Below are 20,674 nucleotides of genomic sequence, written 5' to 3' on the forward strand. Positions count from 1 at the left end.
CTTATGAAATGCAGCCTAATCCACACTTGCCAGTACTATCTACTCTGTGAGTGACGCTATCAATTAAAGGGTACTTGACAGTACTCAATCTAATCAAGTGAGATACCTTTATCTGATTTACTAATATCTTCTAGGATCATGATCCCAAGGTGTATAACTAGAAATATGCAACAAAACACTCCAATTTCAAGCATCAGGTCCTCTTAATGTAAATGATAACAGTGGAAGAACTCACTGGGTACAATATACTTCCAGAGGATGCTATCAGAGCATGATAAGGACAAGCCATTCAAACATGTACATTTCGCCCAACCAGGATTATCTAGGAAGTTACACTTTTCTAAAAATTCTTATGATCAGATTTAAAATGATCTTCAAAACTTCTCCCAGGACTTGTGATTTCTCTGTTTCACTATTTGCTCATGATTACTTTAAGAATAAAGCTGGCTATGATTTGTCTAATAATTAGGTAAAGTTCTAATCTACAACAAGAGGACTTAATTTCTGGCTTGCCAGGGATTGGGACTATCAGAAATTAAACAGTGTTCCAGTGTAAGAGACAGGAGGCAGTGAGAGGGGACATTAGGAAGACAGAACACTGTCAAAAAGCCAAATATTACATCTACAAAGACGACAGTCCACTGGTCTCAAATATTCATAAAAATATCTTGTGTGCGCCCTTAAAACGATCTCTAATTCAGTAGACAGATTTGACATCCTGACTGATTTAGACAGTGCAAAAGCTAGGCATAATTAACATAGCCAAATATACACCAAGTGCCACACATGAAATGAGGCTATTACAGCTTTTATATTTTACAACTCAAATTCATTGCCTAGATGAGAATACACTAAGAGAGACTATGGAGTAATACACTAGTAGCAACAGTAATTATGATGTTAACATTAGTAACATTTACAAAAGTGAAGATTTTCTCACACCCACATTTTGAGGAATCACAGGCTCTTAAAAAAAATCACATCTCATATACTGTTGGGAGCAAAGGCACTGGTGATTTGCAGCTAAGATCAGGGGTGGGCAATAATTTTTTGTGGGGGGCTACTCAAATTTTGCTCAGTGGCTAAGGGCTGCACTTTTCTATGGAGGAGATGCAGGGTCTGGGATGGAGGTTGCAGAAAGGAGCTGGGAGTAGGGGATAGGGGTACAAGAGAGGGTGTTGGGTCTGAGAGGGAGTTTGGGTTAAGGATGAGGTTCACAGCGCACAAAGCTTCCTCCAACTTGCAGTGCAGAGACACAGATGGAGCAGCCAGCTACTCCGAGCCCTGGAGCTGCTCCCTACCCCTAGGTCCAGTTGGGTGGGCCCTGGGCCAGACTGAATGGGTTGGGGGGCCAGATCCAAGCCCCAGGCTGTATCTTGCCCACCCCTGAGCTCAATAAACACCCCATGGCCCATGCCCTGGAAACCTGGACTAGATGACTTCAGGAGTCTCTTCAGCTCTCATACCTACAAATTAAATTCCAGAAGCTTGAGATGAGGGGGAAGGGTGGACAAGTTGCTCTAGGTCACCGTCTTCAATAGAATGAGATAATTACAGTAGATGCTTACCTTCAGAAAACTGCTGCCTTCTAACTTTTCATATTGAGACTATGAGAAGTTGAGCTTTGAGAGCTTATCTTAAATCCAGAATCTGATTTTCTTTTAGTGAGGCGCTGATTTTACTTAATGTCTATACTGACTGATGAATAAGAAAGTCAACTGGGCCTTCTAAGATCCCAGGGTGAATCTCAGTGGCTCATCCCACATTAGAAGCTTGGCTGTAGCCATCTGACTGCCTAGCTTCCTAAAACATCTTCCTTTACTCTTCATCACATAGAACATTATGTGCTACACTTAGAGCAGGATGGTGTTTAATTACTTTACCTGGGAATAGAAAGCTTTATAGATCCTTGATTTTGGGAAAAGTCCAATCATCAGGCAGTTGCTTGGGGTATGGAACTGAACTGGCAGATGAGGAAGCAAAGAACTTTTGAAATCTATAAAAAGAGCAGCCACAACAGTAGTAGAGTCCTGGAAAGGAAATAAAAGGAAGTTTTACAATAAATCATTGATCATTCAAACTGAAAAATTGCATCATTTTTAAGCATACCCAGTATTGCCTTGCCAAGCTATAGTATTTTATAGTCGCATTTACTGTGCGTCCTTTCAAGTCTGCAAAAGCTATGCCAAAAGAGTTTCAGTATAGATACATAGCAGAAAGACCCACCATAATCAGCAGTTGGACTTTTAGAGGCTCAATCACAGGTGAGGCGTAAGCACTGTCTAAGAGTTAAATCTCCATTTTGAAGCATTCAGCTGTGGCTTTGAGGTTCAGGGAACCCACCATCATCCTTTTCCTGTTTTGCCCTTCACTAGTGGTTCCCCATAGTTCTCTGCCGGCACAGCTCCTTTGATAGTATCAATGGCAAAATGTGTACTACTGAAGGTTAAATGACTACCATGGTGCTAAGTCAGGCAAGCTTCCCTTACACAACAGATTTCACAATTATTACTATGAGAGGAACTATGCCAGCAGTGAAGTACTACAAGGCTACAAGGTTTGCCAGCAGACATGCAGCATCTAAGTGTATTCCAAGAGCCATGTTTATCTCATAAAGCCCCCTACAGACCTGAAGTTCAAATAAATAAAGTCTAGCATCACTACTGCCAAAATTCTATTCCGGTATGCGAACAGGAAATTGTAGCTAATGAGATTCCTGTTCCCTAGGGCTCATTAAAACAGGATTCTTGTCAATTTTCCATCTCATTTTGTTTTAATAAGATTTATGTTGTATTTGCATCCAACAAATCTCAAAATGCTTCTACAAACATTCATTAGGCCTCAGAATCCTGCAATGAAGATAATTTTAGCTCTACTTTACAGAAGTAGAAAGTAAGGTTAATTCACTCGTCATGCAGGATATTAGTGATGGTCCTTTTCAAATAATGTGGCACCCAGCCACCTTGCTCAACACAATAAAATAGGTACAGCCTAATGAAGTTTTGTGTCTGTGTATTCATCATCAAAAACACTGCATCCCAGGAGAATTGCTGGTGTTCAGCCTAGAGATGGAAGTCTAGTACTGTAGGTCTCGCCTCTGACAGCTAGTAGACAAAAAAAAAAAAAAAAAAAAAAAATCCCAGTTTTATTTTGCAGTATCCTACTAATGATAACTGAGAAGGAAACAAGTTTTAGACTGTCCAATATTTAAATATGAACTCCTTCAGTCTGGGGAAGTCTTCATAGCTGTCAACAAGAAGAATTTCTACCTGAGCTGCTGAACACAGATTACTCAAGAGAGAAAGTTTGTGATGATTTTTACATAATCTTCCTGGATGTCAAAAACTACCACATTACTTTTTTTCTTTCAAGATGCAATTATTTCACATAGTATAGTGCAACAAGGCTCAGAAGTACTCCATTCTCCCCACCTCTCTTATGTAAGACCGGAGCTTCACAACCCATGAAGTATGACCTAGAAGTGAATTTGTGGGTCACGTCCCCATCTCAACTGAGTTGTGGTGTCCATTGCTTCTGTTGAGCTGCACCACTACCGATAGCAGCACCACCACATCAGTGAATGTGGAACAATCCAATTGTGGAAATGGGACCATACACATGGCTTAAGAGAGTGACAAGTCAGCAGCAACAGTTTGGAACACCATATCAAGAGGCAAATTATTTTAACCAGAGAAGATTGAAGTTTCATGTTTATTGACCATGACAAATTTCCGAAGCCAGTTGTGTGTCATGTGACTATCTTTGCTTTAAAATGTGATAAACTTAATCAAGGTTTACAGAAGCTTCCAAAACATATAGCAGTATACCAGGAAGATGTCTTTTCTGAAATAAAGAGAATAAAGCTTGCTAGCCCCGCTAAGTGCTATTCAAAAGGTTAATAATGACAAAAAGCCTTCAAGTTTACCTTCACAGTTCCTTCAAAAACTACTAAAACAATGAATTCTCACAATTGGTGAGGGGTCAGTCCTACACATGCATTATTTATGTTGATGAAATGAAGCTAGACAAAAATTCTAGATGTAGTACCATTAGAGATTAGCCATATTTGAACTTCAATTCTGAACTCAAATTTAAGAAATAATCTTACAAGTAAATGCCAGATGATTCAAGAGATACCTAAAGCCTGCACTGCAATATGATGTTTCTGTATTTATGTATTGCTTTTGTTCACTTTTTGAAATGTGAATGAAGTTTGAGAAATGTTTCTAGTGCATACCTGAAGTTTCAATTATGAGAGCCACAGCTCAAACATTAATGTGTGCTGTCATGTTTCTTTTATATTACCTTTTCTGCCATGCATTTTTTGCAGTTTATAGTTTACTACTACCTTCCCATACTTTTAGTCTGAAGTCATAGCAATAATCCTCCTCTAACTAGAATGGAAAACAGATGGCTATCTTCAGAGAAGACCATCAACATTTTAAAAGAAGGTGGCCAAGACCATGTTCACTCACTGGAAATTAAGTGACATGTCATAGGAGTGGGCGTTTCAAATCAACTTCCAATTAGGGATGTTAAATTGTGGGTAATAAGCTAATCGACTAGTTGATGGAATTTCACTGCGGCTGTGCCTTTACATGTATTAAGAGCCGCCTGGTCCCAGACTCTGCGCTTCTGCTTTTTAAATGTATTAAGAGCCGTCAAGCTCTTAATACATATAAAAGGCAGAGGAGCAGCTGGGGAACCAGGCAAAGCCGGGAATCAACTGTCCCAGCTCACTCCCAGTTCCCCCCAACTCTGCAATGCGCCTCTGCTTTTTAAATAGTATTAAGAGCCAGGTAGCTCTTAATACATTTAAAAAAGCAGAGGTGCAGCATCTGGGACCAGGTGTGAGCCGGGATTCAGCTGATTCCCAGCTTGTGCCAGGTCCCCCGCTACGCCTCCACTTCCTTTGTCCCGCCTGAGATGGTGCTGGGGGGAACCGATTTTTAAGCTAGCTCCCCCCAGCATCAGCTCCTGCTCCCCGCTGCCTTGCTGCCTCTCTGACAGAGGCAGCAAGGGATGGGGAAAGCGACTAGTCGAGTCACTACTCAATAAGCATATGTTTATCGAGTAGTCGACTGGTCGCTTACATCCCTACTTCCAGTCCCGTGACTGTTCAGTTGACAATTTTTTTAAGAATTAGTTAAAATTAGAAATTCAAATAAAAAAAATCTATATTCAGAATTTTATAAGAGGTGTGCATTACTTTGAGGGTAATGTGCTCGTTTACTATAGTGTCTCACATGGAAGCACAAAAGATTATTCTTTCCATCTACATTATTGTTACACTTCACCTTTTAAAAACAGTGCACTAACAATCCCCTCATCCTTGTCACGTTTTAATATTTTTAGCTCTCCACCCTCGCTTCATGCCAAGTCAGTTAAACAATAAAATTCTCCTTCAAGGTTTTGCTTTGCACTCAAACTTGGCCATAGTTCAAAAACGATAGCCAGACTCCATAAATAGCCCAACTTCTATAAAAGTGAGCATCTTGAATTGCACAATAGAAGGAAGGTCAGTGTTAAAATTGCTTATATAACTACAGAGAGTCAGTCAAGATGGTATTAAAGAAAAGGCAGTCAAGATGGTATTAAAGAAAAGGCAGCTAAGGTAAGGGTCTCTTTACTGTAGTGCTTTTCAACTTAAAGTACACACCTTTCTTATATTTTACTTTTTTTTAAAAACTTCACAAAATCCTATCTACACAACGCTCTCTAGAGCTTCCTGTACAGTTATTTAAAGAACTTGAGACTGAAGAAACAGGTGCTTTTCTCTATAGAGCACATATGAAACTTTGTGCTCATCCAAAGTCATCTTCCATTACCCTTCTCAGTGGTAAGTTATGAAAACAAGACAGTACTGTAGTTAAAACAGATCTGCCTAACTTGAAGTGGCATTGTCCACACTAACCCAATTCTTAATTTCCAGAAGTCACCCCACAGCAGCACATCAGAAACATCATATATTAAACATGGCCAGTCATCATGTAATGGACCAACAATTCGGTCAGAAAGAGGCAGGAGCCACTGTCTGCTAAAATAATGGCTCATGTATTTTACTGAAATACACGTAACAATGAAGCATGCCTTTCTTCCTCACTCTTCACAGCCCGGGAAAGGTGAACCAATCACGCCTTTCACATTGCCAGTTACATGATACTCTCCAGCAGCAGATAAAGACATGCCTCATGACCTTTTAAATGATAAGCGGTACACTACTAAGAACATCTGACTCAAGATTAAAAACGTTTGGTATAAAAACATTTGTAGCACTTCAGCTACAAATAAATTATGTGACTGGAGCTATGACAGAAACGAAAAATCTTGTTGAAATAAGCTGGTCAGAAGTATAAAGCTGTAAAATAAATTTTGTTCTCATTTGCTGTTGTTACTTTAAATAATTTCTCGCTAGTCTTAATAAATGGAGTGCATAAAGTAAAGCTAGCAGTCCCAACTACAAAGATCCAGAATGACGTTCCTGTGCTACAATCCTGTCCTCCGTACATTTCAACAATGATGAAAGTACCATAAAACTAATACAAAAAGAGTAGGAATTTGTTCAGAAAGCATCCAGACAGCTTTCTGCTCAAGGTCAATAATGTTCTGCACGGTCTTGCAAACGACATCAGATTCAAACATGGTTTTGCTAGTTCCTTCATAAATACCTTTGTAAAATGGATTAAAGACTATCTAGGATAATAACTGCAAACAACTTATGCACTTACCCCATCGTAGAACTTAATGGAATTCATATGATTCTTTGACACAGTAATGCTTCCGTGATGGGGATGGGAAAACAGAATGCCACCTGAAAAGAAGTATACTTTGCCTATAATTGAAAAAAGGAAAGATTATTAAGGTATGCAACACACCACCACATGGCAGTATCTAATGACTCTTTTTCAAGAAAATCATGTTCGGGTTTTACAATATGATGCAATTGGTGTTTCAGTCCAAAATACTATCTTATGCAACAAAAGGAGAAATAACGCACTATAGAGGAAGATACTCCAGATAATCTGTCCCCAGAATTCATTTTTACCAGCTATTTTAGATTTGGTCAGGGAAGGAAACCCTTCAAGAAAACAGCCATACAATGTCTCTGCTAATCTAGTTCATCCATGTACATATTTTTTCCATTCATGCATGGAATACATTTTTCTGTGCACCAAGCCATGTGTCAATGTGCACCACCATTATAAACAAAAACTTAGCTGTAAGTGTTCTTCTAATTGGTTAGGTGGCAGCTGAATCTCTCCTGCATAAGCATACTGCTTACAAGGAACACTGCTGCCATATTGTGTAAGTTCTACTCAAAGGAATTTTTAAAAACCATTTTTGGAGGCTTTAAGAAAAAAAATCCATTAATAATTAACTGCAAAACTGAGGGAAAACAGTGAACAAAGAATAGGAGAGAGAGAAAAACCAAGATGGGCATGATTTCTGTGTTTCACATTTCATGAGATTTTTATATATTATATATAGTGGCAAATTTCTGGCGGTGCCCCAAGGGTCCTACGCTCCTTAGGTGGTGGTTATATGCCTCAGAGCTCGCTGCAACCCTCTACGCTGCCTCTCATGTTTTTCTAGAGGTCAGGGTACAGCTTATTGCGCCATTTTCACCATTGGTCAAGTCAATGAACGAGGAGGAGGAGATGCCTCCATAATTCCTGGACCACATCCTCCCTGAATTAGTTCTCTCTGTCGTGTGGGGAGGAACCCGGGTCCACCGACTGCTCTGGGTTCTAGCCCAGGGACCCTAGGCTGTGGAAACTGCTCGGGTTTTTCCCTCTAGACCTAAAACAGCAGCCTTCTTCTTGGGCCACTTGCCCAAATGCTCCCCTAATACCTTTCCTCTGGTATCTGACTGAATCGTTCCTTCTCAGCTTCCCCGCAAACACACTTCCTCCTCAGTCTGTCCCTCTTCTCCTTGCCCCTGCCTTACCTGAGGGAAACCTTTTATAGCAGTTCCCCTGGCTTTAATTGGCTGCTGGTGTCTGATTAGCCTGCTCCTTCAGGCCAGCTATTAACTAGCCTCGGGTCCGCCTGCCTTAGTTATGTGGCAGCAGACAGTTTATTCAGGGAATAGAAACGGTTTATCCAGCACCCTGTGTATTTGCCCTTTAGTAGCGTGTGACAGCCAGCTAGTTTGGGTTTGTCACAATATATATGAAAAATATAAATAAAATATGTATTAACATGCTATTTTCCATAAAAGAGCCAACATCTGATACCTCAAGGAAAAATTTTAAAATAGTCCCAATATTCTTGGGACATGACAGTGTCACTATATAGAATTAATATTTCAGCATAATAAAAGGCAGGAAACAGGTTCTATTTTTTCTTTCACCAAACCTTAACACCACCTTGGCTGTTAGTAGATATTAATTATCAAACATTACAAAATACAGTTCCTTTGCTTTATTCACAGACTCATTCATCTTCATGTGCAGCATAAAACTTAGCATTTTGGTCAGCACTTTTTAAACTTGCTGGTTTTCCAGCAAGACTCGATGGGTCACCCAATACTGTCTCCACCTCCTACTTTCCAACTGATTCTACAGGCACCAAAGGTCTTAAGAAAAGACCTGGATGGCCTGTGAAAGCAGAAGGAAAAAGAGGAGACAGCTTATAAAGCACAACAGCTAGATAAAAACAATCCTAAAGGAGCTCTGCTATTAAATAAAAGGAAAAGGAATAGAACTACCAGCTGACAGTAGCAAAACTGCTCCTGCTAGCCACAACAGAAGCCAACATACAACAGGAAGTACTAATGCGCCCCTCAGCACTTCTGCTAGCCCTTTCATCCTGGGGGAGAAGAGAGCAGTCTAGACAGGAAAGCACAAATGAGGAAGAAAGTAAAAGAATGTTTAAGAGGAGTAGGGAAAAATGTATGGGGAAGACTAAATTCAGCCAAAGGTAAGGAAGAGAATTGAGATGAAGGATTAATTATGACATACATGACCCATATAATTTACCAAAATATGGTAAAATGCAACAATCAGTGTCTTAATACCTTCTATCTTGAAAGAGAACCAACCACAAATTTACAGTCACAAAATCAACAACATTCTATTGTTAAAAAAAAAAAAAAGCATCAAAGTACAAGTAGCAAATTCATAGTAGAACTAGCCAGCTAAAGTAACATTCTTGGAACTGCCTCGAACATCACAGCCTTTTGATTTGTAATATTTTAAATTACATAGGTAATCATACTAGCTTTGAAGTTTGTATTTATATTTTCTATGAATACCCTCTCATTCCTCTTATGCTTGTGACTCCAATGCAGAAAGATCAATAATATGGAGTACCTCTGATGAATACAATAGGGAGACTAAAAAAATTACAAGTCTAAGGCCAAAAGGCAGAGCACAATGAAGAGAGACACGCAGTCTAGCCTTCAAATGAGTATTAGTTATTCATGCCTTGGGACAATGGCATTCACTGTTCAATACAGTGGCCGGATGCACATAAATTACTCAGATGTCTGACTGTGGATATTTAGGAACAGTTTCATTACTCTTGAGGCTAACAAAACCAAGCACATGTGTCTTTTCTTGGGTGTTTGAGAAAAGAAAGCAAGGTATATTTCATTTATGATATTCTTAGTCACAGAAACCTCAAAGGATCTTGCATGTCCCAGGAGGCAAGCAACAAAACTACAAGCAAGTCAAAATAAGGCACTGGTTGAAGGGAATGAATTTATCAACGATTGCAGTGGATTCTCCATCAATGTCAAAATTGTAAATCGCCATTGGATATTTTTTTTTCCTAAAACGTCTGCCCTCGGAATTAGTTTTGGGGAAAATCTATAGCCTGTGTTATACAGAATCAGACTAGATAATGACAATGGTGCCTTCTGGCCTTGGAATCTATGAATCTGCTATTAGAGCTTCTAGAACCAAAAAAAGTAAGCCCAGAAAGAAGTAGGACTTAGCCCTTACCCAAACTCAGTGGGTCAGAAAAACATCCATGTCACCCAATTACCTCACAACACCATTTTGATAGCACCCTAATTTCACTTTTATCCAATTCTTAATATGGCAAAGAATGTCTTTTTAATTGGCATGGTCCTATCAATTAGTTCAAAATCCAAGAATTTTTAAGCACCACAACTATAACCCTGAAACAGTAGGAAAAACTTCTGAACATGTAGGAATTCAAGTCATTCGTATACGAAGAGAATTCTGGAAAAAAGTATTTGAGATTTCAGTTTGAGTGAATTGAGTCTTCATTTAAGCAAGAGACTCATAGCATTGAAATGAGCCAAACACACAGTAACCAGTACTACAGAAGCTTTCCACATAGTTCTCTGTAGGGTGTGCCCACGCAGAAGGAAATGAAGATCCAGGCATCTAGTTAGCAAAACCATAGGTATGGTAGTGGTTCCACTAATTAGGTGACTCTGGAACCCAGAAGAACATGTTTGAAGTGTGCAGGGAGCAGGGGGAAAGTGGGGGACAGGAAGAATACAGGAGTGGATGAGGATCAGGTAGGGTTGGGGACTAAGTCTGGGGCATCCTACTCCCCGCCTGGCTGTCACAGGCAGCCCGGATAAGACCCTGTTACAGAAGCAACCATCAGGCAAAGGAGCATCCAAAGCTATTTTAGCCCAAGCTGAACTGCCTGGAGGATCTGGGAGACACTGAAAGTCTCAGCTCTGCCAGGTGTCTTAAGGGGAAGCAGGTAGAAGAGACTCCACCTCTGTTTCAGTTCCAGTTGGGCTGGGAGAAACTCAAACTCCCAGCTCCAGCTGCACTGGGGAGCAGACAGAGAGTTTGTTTCAGTTTTAGCTCCAGCTGCGCTGCCTGGGGGATGGGAAACACTTCCCCAAGCTCCAGATGCTTTGGGACAGAAGGCAGAGTGGGGTGGGATTCCCTTTGAGCCCCAGCTGGGCTGTGGGAACGGGGAGGAGAGAGACCTTCTGGATGGAGAGTAACTCCAATAACTGTGGCTTGTTTTTGAAAAGGAATCTAAACTCTTGTATTTTTAATCTATCATGTCTGAGCTCAGTTCAGGGGCTATAGTTGTCCTGGCCAGGAGGGATGGCTCTTCCTCCCAGAATTCTAAAATTTAATGGAAATCACTTGGATACCAGATAAGCGATTTCCATTATGTTCTAGAATGTGTTTGGGGACAAATACTGAAAACCACTAAGGCCAGATCTTGGTTATCTAATGCAGTTTTGGCTCTTCAGAGTACTTCAGTGACTCATGAGTAACAAGCACTAGATTTAGTTTTATACTTTGTAGGATGAAGACCTTATTTGCAAACTCTTTCAAGATAGGATGCAAACTCCAAAGCCACGTGGCAAGGTGCTCCATTTCCTTAAGGCAAGAATGGAGTAGAAGAACAATAATTTGTCTTGTGTGTAGCTTGCCCCTCTAAGGAAGGACCTAGTTCACTACATGATTCACACCTCCTAGTTTTGTGTAAATACTAAGAAGGCTGAACAGTTCTTGAATATTTAAACAACAAAAACACTCACCTTCCTCAGGCATAGCCTGCAAACTGCTGGAATAAATATATGCTCCATCACCTCCTGTGAGGAAAGCGCCCAGGAAGGATTCATCTTCCTAAAAAGGAAAAGAATGTTTTACAGTAATTTTATAATGTGATGGTGACTATTCATTCTTAATCTGAGCAAGTTTTATCCTGCTTCACATGCTAGATTTATGTTACACAGTACGAGGATGGTTTTGCATTAAAATATACCATCCTCCTACAAGAGAAAGGATTGGCTTACAGAGTCTGAGAGGTGGTATGGGGCAGCCAGAAGGAACCACCAATGGTAGATGCAAGATTGTTTTGGAGGCGTGGGCAGGGCCCAAAGTTTCACCCTCCCCCTTGTGCAGAGAGGTGTATGGATCAATCGCTCTGAGGTTGCTCCCTGCCTCAGTGTCTTGGAGGAGCAGCTACAGGCTGGACTGAAAGGCTTGGAGAGTCGGATCTGGCTTGCAGGCTGCATCCTGCTTGCTCCTGATTTAATGGCACCTCAAAGATCTGGAATATCATTTTAACAAGTAATTCTCCCCAGCACGGTTTTGTAAAATGAAACCTATTCAATTATTTTTCATATTCGTAGAGAATAGCTTTTAATTGTTATATGGCCAGTCTATTGAACTAAAAGCATGTTATACAGTTTAATAGGAACATAAATTACAAGAATATACTTCCATTGAAGGGTTCTGGCATCTGCAAATTAAGTCGCAGATGCAAAATCAAGGTATTGTAGATGCCTCCAGATGCTACATACTTTTTATATGTTCTAAATATTTTTATTTATTTCAGGCATCTAGCCTGCTATAAATTTTTTAAAAATACATATAATAGTAGTGGTCTTTTCAGTGCATATGTTTGATAACTGAACTCAAGGGGTAATGTTATTTAAATTGCCAAGCAGTCTGAGTAACAGAACTCTTTTTGGTGTTGGTTTTTAGCTGCTTATTTGTAATAAAGAAAACCCAGAACTGAGTTTGTCATATTCACTGTTATTTTATATAATTCAGTTTGAAGGTAGGGGAGGGAGAAATAGGAGAAAAAGAACTTCCTTATCTACAGGAAAAAATATTATATTAGTACATATTATCTGTGGCTATGACATCTTCAAAACACCACCTTTACGCTTTGCCTAAATAAGCTTACCTTGGATTATCAGTTAGTTTAAACACTATATCATTACACACCTTCACTATTTGCTGCGCCTTTTCAGACAGTTTCACTTCATTATCTTCAACCTGCAGGCAAGACCAAATTGCATTTTCCATTTATAGTCACTGTGGATTAATGATCTGATTTTAAACTTGCTTTAATAATAAAAATGCTGCTCAACATTCATAGGAAACAAATGCCCTTTAGTGGCAGCACTAGGTGACTAATGAAATTTAAAGGCGGGGGAGGGAGGACTAGATTCTGTACTTTGCAAAGCCTCCTTTGCTCCTTTCCAATTCTGTGCTGCTGTGAGGGACAAAAGGGCTCTCAGAAAAATTCTGATATTCAAGGGATTGCTCCAGTCGTAGTCGCCTTTCAAGACCAAAGTGGCATAAAAGAAAAATCCTTCCTCAGATAAGGGATCAGATACTCCGATGATGTAAATCAGCACAGCACCACTCTTTTCAGAGGAGCTACACACACACTCAGGATCTGGCCTCAAACCCTCAATTTTCAGAAGAGGTTCTACACTGATAAGTCATGTTACATAGCCATGTGCTATAAAATGCCACACAATGAATTCACTGTTGGAAGTTACAGAACACATCTCAAAAAACAGACCTCTCAGCTTGGATAAACTTTACAGCAGTTACTTGTGTGTATGAATGATGGCCGGACTAGATACCTTCAGAATAAGCTCATTTTCAGATGTAGTTTAAGAAGTATTCACATATACTTTATACATTTACCTATTTTTTCTTCTGGGTGGAATGCATTTACAAAACTTACAAGGTATGAAGTATTTGAGTTGCTTTATACTAACCAGCCAAGAAACGTATCTTGGGATAGCTGCAGTCAGAATGATGTAGCTGGTTTCTGTATTAATACTGCCATCTGTAGGAAAGCCAACATAAACCATAAAACATAAGTGCTATGCTATCTATTTAAATAGCTCATCAAACCACCTGAACTGCCCTATTGGTCTTCAGTTCCAACAACTAGAACTTCAAGCTGCTATCAGTTTACCTATAAAATATCAATTCCCACAACTCATGTTCCCTACATGACAGAATCTCCACCCTTTTTAGTACAGAATCCTGGAGACCTGCATGGTCCAGACCAGGGAATTTGCCAGACCAGGGGAGGTCAATGCACTCGGGTCTCCACATTTCCTCTTGGCCATCCGCTGCTGCCCAGGGCTCCACTTTTCCCCCCCATAGCTCTGCTGCCGCTGCTCTCCCCAACAGCTCAGTGCCTGGAGTTATGCGCTCTGCCCGGCAGCCCTGCTGCCTCGAAGGACTCTCCCCAGCAGATCCGCTGCCGCCTGGGACTCCCGCGCTCCACCTGTTCTAATCGGGGCAATGCTCCTGGTCCCACAGGGTCACCCCAACAATACCGGACCAGGAGAGTTACCGGACTAGGGAAATCCAGATTAGGGAGTGTCAACCTGTACCATCACACATCCATCAAAGCACATTTAACCGTCCTGGTTTCTCTCTAGTATTCTCATTTGCTTTTTCCTTTTTGCAAACACCCTCAACCCTTCTATTAATTTTCTCCCTAACTCCCATTATTTCCTGGTCTAAAAATGCTGCTTTTATTTTCTCTCTCCTCTTGTGGGCTGGGGGAAGCAGGAGGAAATGGAGCCCAGCTTTGGGAAAGGAAAAAGCATTCCTGACCAAAATTAAACCAAACACTTCCAAATATATATTGGTATTAGTTTAAGAGTTAGCAATGCACCAAGAATCAGAAAACAAAAATGAAACAAAACACACAAAAAAACACTCCTGAACCGGCAAAAAAGGAGTTCTACCTGGATAGAACTCCATGTTTTGACCAAATTTTCTATCTTATGCAAAAGGAATTCTTAACACAAATGACTACAGTATTACCAAAACCTTTGGGTTTTTCCACTCTGGCATTGTAAAAAATATTTAGTGGGGTTTCAAGTTGGCTGAAGGTTACCTACTATCCCCTATTTTAAAACAAGTCTGTCTACAAAGCAAACAAATGTTGCATCCTTTTCATTTTAATTTTCATGTACTTGTTTCTAACTTCAAGGTAAATACTACAGGGTAGGAAAAAAAAACTATATTTGCAACAACAAAAGGGATAAGGAAGGTAAATCGGCTGCTCCTATTTGTCTTATTTTTTAATACAAAAACAAATGAATAGTCAATAGAACAAAGACTGAGAAGGCAATTTTGCACGAGATTCTTTTGTCTAACAATCCTATTAAGCTTATAGTAGAAGCGAACAAATCCTTCCGATTAGTTTAGAGAAGACACAAATGTTATTTTGTCCCTTATACAACCGGATTACTTAGATTATTTGCCAATTCAAAAATTGTATAGTTAGGTCTTTACTTAATAAAATCGTCAAAATAGCAGTGGTAACAAGTTATTTTCTTTACCTATTTCAGACTATGAATTGATTAAAAAACTCCCATCGATACACATAATGTGCATGCAAAAGCTTGAAACAACTGAAAGAGTTACCTTTTTCTTTTATAAATATCTGTGATGTCAGAAAGGATTCCGAGAAGACTACAGATCCCAAGCATCCCCTTCCTCCTAGCAAATCTGGAATGTCATATATTGTCATAGCCGCCTGTAGCAAATTGAGAGGAATAGGGTGGGTGGGGGAAGAAGAGTCTTTTATAAATTATCTAAAAATGCTGTTAGTGTAAAAGCAACAACAGTTTAAATTTGAGCTTCTTAAGATATTACTTTTCCACAAACAAATGGGAACAGAGAGCCCCGGGATTTTAACAAACCTAACTACAGTGTTGCCACAAATCTCTCAAACCTCACAGCTCAAAACTCAATTGTCTCTCACTCAGCATTAATCTGAAAATGTAGTCTTGGTACCCCACCATCCTTATTTCTAAATATGCCACTTGATTTGTAATCACAGGTATAAACTAACCAGCACTAATATAGAAACTAGGCTAGTTTACAGTGGGAATTAACAAGAACTGTTCAGTTCTATTTACAGAGTTCACATAAGTTCTCCTGGAACAAATTAATGAGATCACGGCTCAAGAGAAAACATCTTGCTTTAGCTCAAACTTTTAACTCTAATAATCAATTTCTCAAATACAGCACCTGCAAAGGAACAATTAAATGTTTCATGCAGTAAAATATTATCCCATCTCTTAGTACATGAGGTCTATTTATGCAGATATGGAAAAACAGCCATAAGAGCTGACAGAGAAGAGACTTCAGGACCAAGAGATAAGCAAGGACTAAATCAATTAAAGAGCTGCAACGTGATATATCAGTCGAAGTATTTCTGATAGGAAGCTGTTTATTTCTACCATTGTATCAGTCTCATCTCACAGGCTGCATTTAGACTGGCAAGTTTCTCCGCAAAAGCAACTGCTTTTGCGGAAAAACTTGCCAGCTGTCTACACTGGCCGCTGATTTTGCGCAAAAGCACTGACGTTATACTATCTGAAATCAGTGCTTCTTGCACAAATGCTTTGATGTTCCCGTTTGGGCAAAAGCCCTTTTCTGGAAATGCTTTTGCGCAAGAGGGCCAGTGTAGACAGCTAAAAACTGTTTTGCGCAAAAAAGCCCCGATGGCGAAAATGGCCATCGGGGCTTTCTTGAGCAAAACCACACCTAGATTGGCACGGATGCTTTTCCGCAAAAAATGCTTTTGCGCAAAAGCATCCGTGCCAATCTAGACGCTCTTTTCCGAAAATGCTTTTAACTGAAAAACTTTTCCGTTAAAAGCATTTGCAGAAAATCATGCCAGTCTAGACGTAGCCAATGTGTATCTTCCAGAGGCATTCCTTTGTAGTTTGAAGAGACTGAAGATAAAGAAGCCACAATTTCCATTGGTCATTTGTTCAATGGTCAGTCACTTCCACTGTTAAAAATGTATGCCTCACTTCTAATTTTCATTAGTCTGTCTTTTATTTCTAGCCTTTGGTTCTTGCCTTTAAAGAGTCCTTCAGTATTTAAAATATTTAGCACGAAATAAAACAAGTTCCATGCACAGACCTTAAAGCTCTTCGAAGAGATAAATGTCATTACTATTTACATATGGGGAAAGGACAACAAGGAATTTAAGTGTGTCATTCAAGACCTCACAAATATATCAAGGACAAGAACTCTGGTCTCAAGCCCAGGTTCCCTGCCCGACTGGGTCAGGTTCCCAAACTCCATCAGGAGCTAACAAAAAGCAATTGAATCATCTCACTACCAATTCTTGCATCAAAAATCCATCTAGCCAAGACAACACAGATTTGTTAATTTGCTAGAAGTCAAAAATCTTACAAAACAAGTCTATCTAATCCCTTGCTGTACATTTTGAGATCTTAAGTGATGTTTTTAGACAGACCTTTACATTTAAATATAGTCGTTCACCTTGGCAGATTATAATTACATTTAGAAATGCACATTGTTGGAAATTATCACACAGAACTGGACAGCTCTACTCACAGTTTTAACTAAGTACAGGCTATCCTCATTATCCAGTGGAATAATTCTAGAACAGAATAATAATTCAATATTTAAAGACTAGATAATTTTACAATACCCACCCAAAATAACTATGTCTACTGAAAGTGTTCTATCCCTCAATGGGATTTTTAGTATAAAATGCCGTTATAATTTGGTTTTAGATAGTGTGGCAAAACATAAAATGCCATAAGTCTGAGAAAAAAAAAAAACTTCCTTCAAATGTAGTTTAAATGAAATCTTTGAATGTACTCCTGCTGCTCCTATATATTAACAGAGCTAATAAAGATGTTCAGCACAGCTGTTTCATTTTTAAAGTGCTACTCAGATGCCATAAAACTATAAGTGCACACAGAAGGATAACAAACCATTAAGTTGCTTCCATATACAAAAGCTAAGGCATTTAGTGCTTGCCCTCATCTGCTACAAACTTCAAGATGGTAATGTCTTCTATAACGCATTTTGTAAAGACTAAAAATGCATGGTTTGCTCCTGAGTAGCATTAAAATTACTTATTTCCCCATAAGGAACAGAAACAAATACTGACCTTCCATGACTGTTCACAGCTTGAATCTGAAAAGCTATTTTGGAACTGTGTATAAAAATCAAGCAAGAGCATCCAGTTAAAATGATGTTTTTCTTCTTAGAAATCTGCTAATGACTAAGCTCGTATATAAATGCTGTGGTGTGTAGGGTACCTGTAGCTACACAAGGCAGTGAAAGGCTCTGGCAGGGGGAAGGCACTGGGGAAAAGCTCCGTCAGACTTTCCCTGCTCCCAGAGTTTTTCCACTGTCAGGAAGAATGACTCCAGCACAGCAGAAATTGCAGGACATTATGCTGTTAAAAATGGCAAAGACATGAGAGGCACTGTTTGGGCATGTAGAGAGCCTTGTATACATCCTAGGCCAGGGACGGGGAACCTTTTTTGGGTCAGGAGCTGCTGACACACAGAAAAATCAGTTGGAGGGGGAAATCCCAAGAACTCCAAACCCTTATTGACGTGGTCCCCGACTGAGAAAGAGAAAGGCACTCCTTGCATTCCTCTCGCACACCAGAGCCTGTGGGGGGCCAGCCTCGTAGATTTTGTGCACTTCAGCCTCTTGGCGGGGGGGGAGGGCTGGAGTGCCAGCATAGGCTTCCCAATGCTGGGGAAGGAGCCCTGAGCCTCGGGGGCCAGATCCAAGCAAGCCGGGGGCCGCATCCAGCCCCAGAGCCTTAGGTTCCCCATCCCTGTTCTAGGCTTTAGATGGGGAGAGTGCTCTGCTCTACTTCGCCTAATCTGTGCCTCACCAGTTATACGGATTTAAAACCCATCATAGCTGGGCATGTAGTGTCTGTACTCTGTATGCTGCTGTCAATATAGATAATGCGTCAATCACATCATTTACACATGCTAAACTACATGCAAAGAAACTCATCTCAGTTTTTAGGTCAATGTAACTTTCCCAGTAGCTAGCAGATGTCGAAACGAAGAAAAACGCAATTATTATGCTACCCATTTGATTTAAATCTGCAAGTTAGTAGTCAACACTAAGAACGAGAAGTGTGTTTTAAGTGCGACTTTTCCCCAAAGAAAACAAGTGACTTAAGACAGGATGAGCAGAAAAGTTAATATCTGAAATCACATACCGTAATGCAGTTTTAAATTGTGTTAGATGAAAGGAATCAAGCATAGACAAAAGAATTTCTTCGGCTGTTTCTTTTGCCTACAAAATAACCCAGAAAATTATATTATGCTTACAGAATTTCCATTAACTAGAGGAGTATTCAGATGTTGAACACAAAGCATACCCCAGGCAGCAGAGGCACAATACCACAGAGGAGACAGACAACAGAGTGCCCAGGATTACTAACACACACATCTTGCCTCAGGATGTATAAAACTTTGAAACAGCACTGATTAAAAGGGACATTGCAGAAAATCCTGCTGGAGGCCACAAGACCAATTAAAAGTACTTTACTTTGCATCAGCCACCATTTATGCTATGGAAGTCTAATAACCCATCTTTGACAAAATTAAATATTATATAAACTTTACTGTGATGTTTATATGCAAGCCAAAAAAGAAAACAAGAAGTGGTGGAATTGTATTCAGAAGGCGTTCCTTAAAGCCAGATGTGTGTAACATTCTGAAGGCAATGCCAATAATTTAGTTTCCACTACAACATGCAGGACAGGCATTTTCTATTACCTTGGTAACACTTGAAGTTTTGGTATAGCCTGCTATACCAGCGAGAACAGCCTCGACCACAGCACCATAGATTTGCGATAACAGCCTACTGAAAAACAAAATGTAACATGACTCGCTACAGCCAAACTCTACTTGAAATAATGGGAAATCAGGAAGAGCGTTCCTTCTCTCTTTAAAGTGACGCATTGTGTACATCTTGCCATCTAAGTGATTTCTGGATTGTTGAGAGTGGGTGCCTCTTAAAACCTCTAATATTGTGCCTAATGATTTATTTTTGTGACATTTTATTTGCACTGAGGTATATAAAAATTGATTTTTTTTTAAGTTATAAAAGTGGATTTTTAAATCTGACTTAAAATAAATGTGCTCAATCCATGAGCCTCTATCAAAAACGGAGTTAAACACTGCTTTTCTGCATAGAGAACACACCAGAAGATAAACGTCCCTGTTGAGGTCAAGCATTATAAATATGGCACAAAGGGACATGTACTGTAGTAAGGGCTCCGTCATAAAGGGGACCCAGTTACTATGCTGCTGGGTGCAAGAAACTGGCAAAGTCATGAAAGCTCTGCACCAGGATGGAACTTGATTCCAAGAGACACCAGCATGCATCTCAGTGGGATTGCCACTAAGCCCACTTGGATGCACCTTCATAGTTTATCTGAACGCTGATGGTCCCAATTCTCAAAATTATACACATCTACGACTCCACCGACCACTCTCCATTTTCTAATATATCAGGACCACTGATGGGAGAGAACAGTAGTGGGTAGGGGAAGCAAATTGGGTAGTTGCCCAGTACCTAGCAGTTCAAAGAGGCCCAGGGCTCCTAGCTGCGGCTACTGCGGCAGCATCTAGAGCCCCGCGCCCCCTTTGAATTGCCGCTCTCATGCCAGAGAGCTCTGAAGTGGGGAGGCCCCCAGCACCTAGATCCGGAAGGCGTCAAGGGCTGGCTGCTCCCAGCCCTCCCCGTCTGCCTGAGGCTCTGTCCCTTCTGGGGCACAGAGCAAACTTGCCCACACACCTTGCCCTAGGGCCCGCTTTAACTGCTGGCCCTGCTGCTGATAATATTAACACACACAACTGCCTAAATAAATGCATATAACGATCATGTACCTCCTGTACAAAAAGGAGTGTGTAAAGGCTGTATACACTTGTAAATCAGCATGTTTTAACAACCAATGAGAATGCACTTTGCTTTAGAACATAACTGTAGCTGAAATGAAAAGGTGGATTACAATTGATGACAAAGTTTTCTTTCCTCTTGGTGATTTACAGAAACCCATCCCCATTTACCCTGAAGGAAATACTTTTAAAAGCCCACAAGACTAGCTTAACCCTATTGTCACTGGAGTCAAC

At 40.1% G+C, this 20,674-nt stretch overlaps 1 protein-coding gene across 2 annotated transcripts in view; it reads right to left on the reverse strand.

The window, feature by feature from the left end:
• The window catches only part of DNAAF9 (dynein axonemal assembly factor 9), a 112,592-nt gene that overhangs the window by 43,991 nt on the left and 47,927 nt on the right, over window positions 1-20,674 (reverse strand). Inside the window, exons 13-22 of one of the 2 annotated variants that reach the window (XM_075931017.1) lie at window positions 19,316-19,400; window positions 18,754-18,830; window positions 17,671-17,715; window positions 17,106-17,151; window positions 15,153-15,264; window positions 13,478-13,548; window positions 12,690-12,740; window positions 11,492-11,579; window positions 6,729-6,832; window positions 1,884-2,030 (exon numbers count right to left, since the gene is read on the reverse strand). In XM_075931017.1, the coding sequence (XP_075787132.1) occupies window positions 1,884-2,030; window positions 6,729-6,832; window positions 11,492-11,579; window positions 12,690-12,740; window positions 13,478-13,548; window positions 15,153-15,264; window positions 17,106-17,151; window positions 17,671-17,715; window positions 18,754-18,830; window positions 19,316-19,400 (826 nt within the window). Of the gene's footprint in view, window positions 1-1,883; window positions 2,031-6,728; window positions 6,833-11,491; window positions 11,580-12,689; window positions 12,741-13,477; window positions 13,549-15,152; window positions 15,265-17,105; window positions 17,152-17,670; window positions 17,716-18,753; window positions 18,831-19,315; window positions 19,404-20,674 lie in introns of both variants that reach the window. The other variant, XM_075931016.1, reaches the window with a different exon arrangement.

The sequence above is a fragment of the Pelodiscus sinensis genome, chromosome 5, assembly GCF_049634645.1.
Source record: "Pelodiscus sinensis isolate JC-2024 chromosome 5, ASM4963464v1, whole genome shotgun sequence".
In the NCBI taxonomy this organism is placed as follows: Eukaryota; Metazoa; Chordata; order Testudines; family Trionychidae; genus Pelodiscus; species Pelodiscus sinensis.